The sequence below is a fragment of the Manihot esculenta genome, chromosome 3 (genome assembly GCF_001659605.2).
Source record: "Manihot esculenta cultivar AM560-2 chromosome 3, M.esculenta_v8, whole genome shotgun sequence".
Lineage (NCBI taxonomy): Eukaryota > Viridiplantae > Streptophyta > Magnoliopsida > Malpighiales > Euphorbiaceae > Manihot > Manihot esculenta.
Window position 1 is genome coordinate 27,675,998 of NC_035163.2, and position 9,963 is coordinate 27,685,960.

The 9,963-nt window shown below is 32.6% G+C and overlaps 1 protein-coding gene across 1 annotated transcript; it reads right to left on the minus strand.

The window, feature by feature from the left end:
* Positions 1–5,688: 5,688 nt before the first annotated feature.
* LOC110612243 lies at positions 5,689–8,295 on the minus strand. Its single transcript, XM_021752972.2, has 5 exons — positions 8,076–8,295; positions 7,823–7,943; positions 7,091–7,382; positions 6,090–6,215; positions 5,689–5,957 (listed from the first exon to the last, which is right to left on the minus strand). Exons 1-5 carry the CDS (start codon positions 8,153–8,155, stop codon positions 5,845–5,847), a joined length of 732 nt encoding a protein of 243 aa, XP_021608664.1. The 5' UTR covers positions 8,156–8,295; the 3' UTR covers positions 5,689–5,844.
* Positions 8,296–9,963: the final 1,668 nt, after the last annotated feature.

A 9,963-nucleotide genomic window follows, 5' to 3' on the forward strand; every position in this document is an offset into this window, starting at 1 on the left:
TATTGTTACTCAAAAGTAAAAAAACCTTCATTTAATATAATATTATTTTTTTAATAACAAGAATATTTTTTATATGATAAAATTTTATTTTTATAATTTTAAAAATTATTTATTATATCTATATATTTTTTAAAAATTTTTATGATAATTAAAATATAAATTTTTTTATATTTTAAATTATGAAACATAAAAATTATTAAAAAATAATATTATATTAAATTATGTCCTATTTAGTATTTAATAAAAGTAGAGGAGCTTAATTAACCTAAAATTTTAAATTGGACTTATTTGATCCTTAAGTGAAAAAGATAAGAGATTAATTGAATTTATTCTCATAAAATTATTAATATTATATAAATAATATGATGCAATATGTGTTTTAAATATGTGGTCCGGTGCTACCATATAATGAAATCATATAACAAAATTATAATAACTCATGACACTGGTTCATGAAAAACTAAGACTCAATTATTATGATCATATCAATATCTATATTAATATTAAAAGATATTATATAGCATATTATCATTACGCCTATAATTATAAAATTTTTTATTCATTAACCGATATCAATCGAATTTATAAAAAAGTCATTAACTAGCTCTATGTTCTTACGAAATAAAGACAAAATATGTAACAGCCCGGAAACCGAACTGCTACCGGCACTAGGATCCAGATCGACTTAAGGTCGCCGGGACCCGTAGTAAGCCTGCTATACTGTCTGTGTACCTGTGAAATCCCATACATGATCTATCAAACCATTAAAACTTTTCTTTCCTCCAGGGCTTACTCTGTGCATGCACTATATCTCTGCTATGTTATCCCCACTCAAGGTGGATATAACTCATCATAATAAGCCTGGTTTTCTCATCAATATGAACAAGAAAAGAAACATACATAAACTGATCATGTGTCTACAACAAGGGATTACAACACTTCTAAGTCAAGCACAAGTCTATACATTGTACATTATCTCTTTACATATACATATTCACTCTAGCTATTACAAACTATATACTCTTCCTGTACCCTGCTGACTTCCCTCTGAACTCTGAACCTGCACAACTGGAGTTAGGGGAGAGGGATAAGCTACTATAGCCCAGTGAGTAGAACAGGATAAAGCACAGGTGATAAAACATGCTCTCATGAAAGGTATCACATCACAAGTAATCACATCATCTCAGCATGGACGGATCAACACTCCCTCTATCTAGGTACTGCATCTCATCTGGGGTACCGAAGTACCATGTGCCTGGTCCCCTCAGGGCTGTTCCAGGTCTTTGTGCCTGGTCCCCGTAGGGCTGTTTCAGGTCTTTCCTTTGAGGGCTATTGAATCCGTACTATGTCCATACTGTCATAAAAACAATGTACAAGGAGCAATGCTAAGTACAAGGATAAATGCAATGCATCATATTCGTGTACACTAATGCACTCACCCTATAGCATATTCATGATGCATGAAGTATGATAAAATATTCATTTCTCATATTCAAACATTAAGTTCAGTCCCACTCACCTCGGGTTGACTCTGAACTGACTTTGCAGGTTCTGAAATTGGACTCACTGCTGACCTCCCTGATTCCTCTGGTCCGTACCTACACAGGTGGACTCAAATGAGGGACTAAACTAACTCACGAACATCTCTAAGAAACTCCCCAAAAACCCTCTACAAGATCCCCAAACAAGCACATAAAACATGCAAAAGAAAGCTGGACAGGGCACTTTCGGCGGCAGGTTCGGCGGCCGAAACCCCTCTCCAGAGACGAAACTTATGCATGTTCGGCGGCACCTTCGGCAGCCGAAAGTCTCGTCCAGAGACGAAACTCAACCTTCGGCGGCACTTTCGGCGGCCGAACCTTGCCTCCAGAGACGAAAGTCCCAAGTTTTGGGGGCAAACTTTGGCAGCCGAAACTGCCTCCACAAGGGGTTCGGCGCCGAACCTTCCTTCGGCGGCCGAACCTGGTTTTGCCCGTTGGGCAGAACCCTGCTCTGTTTCATGCAACCTTTTCCCCAACTCCTCTCAACATGCATATCAACTACTCCAACTAGCATATACACATATATATGCACAAAGGGGTCTAAAACTAACTTAAAACCCCAAACAAACATAGCACATAACACTCAAACATGCTTGAACACCAAAGATCACCAAAAACCTCACCTAAACCTAAACATGCATACTACCCACACAACCTGCATAAAACCTTCAAAAATCCTCAAAGAAGCTCAGGATCTTCACTTACCTCTTAAGGAACTTGAGGATAAAGGATCCTAACGTGGAGATATGGAGAAATCCTCTCTCAAAGCTCCAAGCTTCAAAACTTGGTTATTTTGCTCAAATCTTCAAAACAACAACAAAACTCTTAAAAACTGTGAAGGATTTTGGTGAAAAACATGACAATCATCAAAGTCAACGTGAGAAGGTTTTGGCTCACCTCTGGCTGCAAGTGGAGGAGAAATATCCTCCTTCCATCGACCTTTGGCCCTTTTTATAGGTGGCTGGCCAGACCACCTTCGGCAGCCGAACGTGAATCCGAAACCATGCAATGTTCGGCGGCCGAAAGTGACCTTCGGCGGCCGAACCTGTGCATTTCTCCCTTATTGATTTTCGTTCAAAACTTATTTCCTTTAACACTTTAAACATTCAAAACTCTTAAAACACACCTCGAGGGTTCCGACACCCGAGATTCTACCAGACGACAGGAATTCCGAGGCCGGACTCAAACCGAGTATTACAAAATATCACTAAATAAAGTTTTTTTATTTAAAATCACTTTATTTTCTAAAATATATTATAACTTATTAACTTAAATATTAGAGTTATTGTCTATGGTGTCTATCACTTCACTTTTATTTTTTATAAAATAATCATTTATTTTCAATCACATCAATAAAATATTATAAAATATATGATATTATATCCAAAGTGATGAAAGATAATAATACTATTATATATATTATAATAAATAATCATATTTAACGAATCTTAATAAAATATTTTAGTTAAATACATGCAATGGAACATAAGTATGTAGTTTCTCAGTTTTAGGAAAAAGTCTTTTACATTAAATTTAGGCTAATATCACCAGGTTATTTTGAGTTTTAATCTATTTTAACATATTACTATAATTTCAAATTTTGTATGATTAAAATTTAAGATATATATTTTACATACTTTTTCCTGTATAAGATATATTATCTATATGCATTAATGCATTCAATTTTATGTAGTTGCTTAAAATTTAAATACCATTTTTAATAATAATTAATTTTTAAAAAATGATTATAACACTTACAGTCTTAATCCAGTGATAAAGTGCATGGCGTAAATTTAAAAAATTTGAAGTTCTACTCTCTCCCATCTCCATGATAAAAAAATAAATTAATTTATATCTAAATTATGTTAAAATTAATATATTGTTATATTTTTTAAAATTTGATAATTTATTTCTTTATTTTTTAATTATATAAAATTAAAATAGTAAATTGACAACATTCAAAGAATATAATATAAGTTTGATAAAATTAAAATGTAGGAATTAAATTATTTATATTTGCAATATAATTTGAAAATAAAAATTAATATATTTTTAAGTGTATTTTAATAATTTCTTATAACACTAATAAAAATTAGGATGAAAAATTTTTAATTTCACAGATTGAAATATAAAAATTAAATTATTGAATTTTAAAAGTAGGATGAGATAAAATGGAAAAAAAAAGGGTTTTTATTGCAGAAAAAAAAAAAGCACACGGAAGACGATTCTAAATGTAACGTGGACTGGGCCCCATGAATATACGCGATTTCAAAGTAGCCACGCCATTTGAATTTGAGAATGGAAATAAGTTTTTTAAAATTGAAATTGACAACACGAGGCTCCTACATCATAAATGTCAATCATCGGTGTACAGGGTTAAACTAATAAGATGAGGTGACTAATATTTTTTAAATATAAATTAAATAATAAAATATTATTTTTATTAATTAATTGAATAAATAATGTATGCAGTTAAAAAAGTTATACTAAAAGATGTAAGGATTCTTCAAATTCCATTATTTTTTTATTTTTAAATGATAAAATTTTTTAGTTTCTGTTAAATAATTGCATAAATTACAAATATATTAATGATTGAAAAAATAATAATAAAGTTGCCCTTTATAAGTTGATGTCCAATTCCGTCACTATCTGTGTATATATTAACTTGTAAATCGATAAAAATATATTATGAAAACTTTAATGATATTTAAATAAGAAAATTGAGGGTTTTACGATATAATATCACTATTATAATCAATTGAGTTGAAAGATTATAGATAATATTAACCTAATAAATATAAGAGGAGTAATCAAAGACAAGTCAACTTTAATAATAAAAGAGAAATGGCAACGCCATGTCCTCAAACCCTTTTGCTCTTTCTCATTCAAAAATGACTGCCAAATTGAAGCCTGAAGGTCTTGGCCAATACTAAGAATACACCTCTAGAAGCTAAGACTTTAAGAATACACCTCTAGAAACTAAGATTTTCAATGCTCAAGTCTTCATCTATATCTCAGTATAAACACCCTAAAATATGTGAGAATTATTATTACTATTATTATCATTTTGATCCATCTAAATTAAAATTGAAATTCTCAAAATTCATATTGAAGAAATATTTAAAAAAATAAAAGAGAAAATGTCACCACTGAATGTGATCACAATTAACACTTTCGTCAGTAGTGTATACAATGTATAAAGCAACTCAGCTTACATGTTTCATAGAAAAACTGTATCAGCCTACTCGAGGACTGGTGGAGTAGTTGGCCAGCGCTTAGTTCTCATTGCTTCTGGCTTATCCTTAGCTCCAAATTTCAGCCTCTGGCCCCATTCAGTTCTTTTTTCCCTCTTTAATGCCATTTCACCCATCAATCAATAAATAGAAATACACAAATATATAATAATTAACCCAATTCCTTCTTTCAGAGGAATAGTTAGTTAGCTTGATTTGTCTTTTTGACCTACCTTAATTACCCCCAACCACTTAAGATTTTCAAGACTTTGATATGCCCCCTACTAGATATTGTCATAATTCATATCACGTTCTGCAATTCAGTAAAATTGCAACAACTGATTCTGAAATCTAATCTGCTTTGGCTTGTGTAGTCCATCCTTGTATAAATCGAACTGGAAGCACTTTATGCCTGAACCAAACTCATCGATATATAGTTGTATTGCTAACATGAAAATATCATTTTCTTCAATCAGAAAATGCTACCAATGTTTCCGATGTGACTTGAATCTAAAAAAAAAAAACAGTAACTTATTGTCCAACAGCAAATTAGCAGTGATCTCTATCTTGTGAAACACCAAATTTTAGATTCAATTAAATGAATGTAGTATGTCCTAATATTCCATCATTTATGATAAGAAAAATAATGCTAGATCAAGCAGACAGGTACAATCAATAAGTTGATACAGAATTATTAAGTTGAATAATTATATGCTATCAACATAGTTATGATCAAAATTTTATGTATTGCATTTGGATTAACCCTTCTATCGTCAATTACATAAGGTAGCATTTTGATAAGCAGCAAATGTTGGGGTGGATGTCGCTAGCAAACTATGATGTTGCCAAGAGGATTAACGTTAGTGTTTTAGCTTTTTAGTTCTTTAACCCCTAATCCATCAAACATCATGATCACAATGAATGCAAGAACAATTTGATTAGGACATGGTCTAATCAAGAGATCATAAAGACTAATATCTTGCATATAAACATATTTGATTAGGGCCTTCTACAGAAAGTAATCTCTAGCATATAAATCAACAATCATTGAGAAATGAAACCATTGCCATTCAAATTCCTCCAAATGTTGTTGAGCCTACCCCTTCCCATATTTCACCGGTTCCTACATCTTCAGTGTCAACACCTTCCATGTCACAGTCCCACCAGCCACAACCATTCGCATCTGCCAGGGTTAAAGAATAAGCACATGTTTCTACTCTTACAAATAAAGAAATTGTGTATTCAGAACAACTTCAAGAGAAAATAACGAAGACTCCAAATTTGGTGACAAAATGAAAATTTCCATTAAACATACAGTGATTATAGAGAGGTCTTGGTTTTTTGTTGCTAGTGAACTGCTTTCCCCATGTTCTTTGCTTGGGTTCTGGATCACCTCCCAGAACTAATGAATGCTTCCGAGTAGCATATTTTTCTTTACCATCTGAAAAGATAAAAATGAAATTCATACACTGTAAATATAAGAAGCTGTAGAAAGTGCAACTCCATCTTGGTTAATATTTGAAAATGTCAATCAAACTTGATGTTGGTGCCTAGATTTAACAACCACTTCAACAACCTTGTGAATTGCAATTTTACAATAAACAAAAGAAAAGGTAAAAGCTTCTACAGTTTCAACACATGTATCTCGCTATTAAAAGATGCATTTAGATCTTTCCCGTTTATTACATTTCCAGCAAAATACTCCAGAAGACAGGCTTGATTGAAATATTCACTGTGTGTGTTCGTGCTTTGCTGATAAAAATGGTTTCTCGTACTAGACCTAAAACCTATTATCCAAGTACGAGTATCCTCTTTTCAAGGACATGCTGTGTCTTATGCAACATGTTGCACAGAAATGTTTGCCATAATTCCCAAACAAACCCTACTAAAATTCCAAATATTCTTAGCCGCTTGCTTCCTTCAACAAGTGGTGTACAATTTAATAACCATAAAATTCATTATCATCGTAATCATGGTCATATATCTTGACAAAAATAGGAAGTAATTTAACACTTACTTTTTCATCCTGGGGCAAGAAATAAGATTAACTAAAGTTCCACCAACTTAAGGATACTGGATTTGTTAGAAACAAGTGTTTCTTTGCTTTCTTATTCTTGTTTTTTTAGAAACCCATGGCTGTTTATGGGAAACAAATTTATGTCATCGGGCCAAAATTAAAAAAAAAAAAAAAACAATTGCCTTTTTCTTTTCTCACAACTTGACAGAAGGAAAAGGTCAGTTGGAAATACGTGAAAGCGGAATAAAGCGTGAAAAGGGTATAACAGCTTGAACAAGCTTATTTAGGATATAGCATACCTTCAAAAGGAATCCTCCTTTTTCTTGTTTCTTGATCATTATTTGAGTTAACATGAGTTGAATCTAGATCAAATTGTGTGCTGGAAGTTCCTAATTCAACATCGTTGCCGTCCACACCACATGAATATATACTATATACTTTCTCTGAACTAGCATGTTTAAACTGCTCAAAAACCACTTCATCAATAACAGAATTCCTTTCTTTCCCTTCTTTTTCTACCCCCATCCGGTCATCAGTAGACCCACCATCACCTCTAGGAACCAGAGGTGATGTAAAAGGCCTCAACTTCCCCTGCCAAGAATTAGTCCCTTGTCCTCAAAATCTCACATGCTAAGTAAATTGAAGCAAATAAATCTCACAGTAGGGTTCAAAGTAAATTGAAAACAAATGCATGTTTAAGCTGCTGAGCAAATTACAGTCAATTTGCAATTGCTGTGCAGCCATAAAGATGGCAATACGAGGTAAATGTAGAACCTTAAACTAACAAGCAGCAGAAAGCACATGAGAGCTATATTTCGTTTCCAACGAAGTAGAGAACAATAATGAAAGTACAAATAAAAATCCTAACTAAAATCCTCTAATAGAATAATTAGCTCGATTCACCAAATTTTATAATTCCCAACAACAAAAAAAAAAGAATGTAAAAGAGAATGTCAAACGCTTCAATTTTCAACCCATTTGATCTATTTTTTCTTTTGAACCGAACGGGACTCAATGACAATAAATTATACCTTAACGATTTTTGGTCGTGCAGGACCAGTATGCAGCTTACTTTCAAGAAAATCAGAGAGTGAAATGCTTGAATCCTTGTTTGAAGCTTGCTTTTGATTATCAACATTTGAATCCTTAACACTAATCACATAAGAAATAACGAACAGAACAATCGCAGTCTTAAAAGTAAATTAATGTATAAAGTTTTATTTTAAAATTTGCAAGATACAAAACAAGAATGAAGGGAAGTTAAGTTAGGCTTAATTTGCTCACAGATTTGACGATCGAAAGTTGAACGAGGAAGGAATAGAGCGCTGACCAAAAACCCTAATTTGATTGTGATTTGAATTCATCTGAATTTGCTTGGCCTTCCTCTTCTCTTCTGTTTGGTCGAGGTGCAGTGCAGGTGTTCAGTAGCTATCTAAAATTTTCGTTTAGGCGCCAAAAGTTTGAACGCTTCGCGCTCGTGGGTAGTTCTTTTTCCAAGCAGTTTTGGCTGTAGGCCTCGAATTAGCCAATTTTTCCTGGCAATGCGTGTGAGTCGAATTTAAATAATGAAACAAAAAAAATACTTAGATGGATTCATAATTACTCAGTTTGTTATAATTTATTTTGTAAGTAAATAATTAAAATGAATTCTTAAAAATTATGTGTAATTTTATTTTTTTAAATGAAAATTTTATAAAATAAAAAAAAATTATTAGTACATTATTATGAAATTTTTTATTTCAAATAATGGGAATGTAATATAAATAGTTAAATTCATATAAATTTATATGCATTTACATAAAAGGTTGATATTGTGTCTTTTGTTTTTAAAGGTAGATAGTCATTATCGATAAGAATAAAAATTCATTACCTAATCAAGTAGGCTACCGGAAGTACAAAATTAGAGTCTCAAACAAACTAATAGACCCATGGCTCAAAGGGCATAATATAATCAACTAACAAGCCCTTTCTCTCTTGTTACATTTACAAATAGATTTTTCTTTTCATAAGCCCTTATTCCATGAGAGCTCGTCTCTCTTCTATTTACCGCCAGTCGATCAACACTGTTTTCGTTTAATCTGGAGTGCGGGTTTCTTTCCCACTTTTGGTAGATTTTTTAGATTTTTTGTTTGTTCTTTCATTTATTTATTATTATTATTTCTTTTTTTTATTTTTCATTTATTTTATGTTGATTTCTTTGCAGAGTTAAAAGTGAAAAAAATGAATTGATCTGCTTGGTTTTAGTTGTCATTGTATTTTATTATTCCTTGTTGTAATTGTTACATGCAAATGTTGGTGGTTGCCATATCTTGATCTTCACCTTGCTTCCAAGAGTCAAACGAAGGTTGGTGTGGAGGTCAGTCGAGGAGCATAGCTTGGAAGGCGCAATTGGATGCTGAAGACTGTATCTATTGCACCTTGGTTTGTGATATGATTAGCTATCATTGATCCTAAAGATGGTATTTTGTTAATCTTATATGGAATGACTCATCATTGTCATCTGCATTTCTTTGCTTTGGTAGTCGTGGATTTTGTATTTTGTGCCTTGGTTTGAATCTTTGGTTGCATGTTGTTGCTAACATTTTTTTGTGTATTTCCATGGTTTCAATGTGTCATCTATCATCTATGGCTAGAAAATGGCTAATGTTTCAGGAGTTTATTGGCCTTTAGGCCTCTATTGCTGGTAGTCGAAGTAATTAAAGAAAGAGCGGCACTGCAAAAGTTCATCGCACCGAATTTTACTTTTTCGAGTAAAGTAAAATCTAGATTCAATTTATTTGTTATGGTTTTAGTTTATTTTATTCTGTTAGGCTCAGAGATCCTCTCTTGTATCTGAGTCATGAATCTTATACTTGTTAATGGATCAATATATCTTTACCTTTTTATAAAAAAAAAAAAAAAAACTCAAAAGCAAGAGACTCTAGTTAATGCAGTAGGAGAGAGGGCCAAGAACGATAACACTATTACCTGAGGGCGTCGAAGTCTAGAAGCAAGAAGCTCAAAATGGATATGTGGCATACTGAAGCACAACTTCGATCGAGACACTTTGAGCCAAACAAAGAGTCTTAGTTCTCAAAGAAAGTCGAACCTATAAACCAACGACGGAGGACTATAGCTTTCTCTCCATCGCGCCAATAAATGAAGCATGAGTAAAGAGAGTCTAGCCAAACAA

Coding starts and splice junctions, on each gene's coding strand:
- LOC110612243 (XM_021752972.2), bottom strand. CDS start 8,155: ATGAATTCAAATCACAATCAAATTAGGGTTTTTGGTCAGCGCTCTATT. Junction 7,383..7,822: donor CACGACCAAAAATCGTTAAG/GTATAATTTATT, acceptor AATTCTTGGCAG/GGGAAGTTGAGGCCTTTTAC. Junction 6,216..7,090: donor AAGGAGGATTCCTTTTGAAG/GTATGCTATATC, acceptor TTATCTTTTCAG/ATGGTAAAGAAAAATATGCT.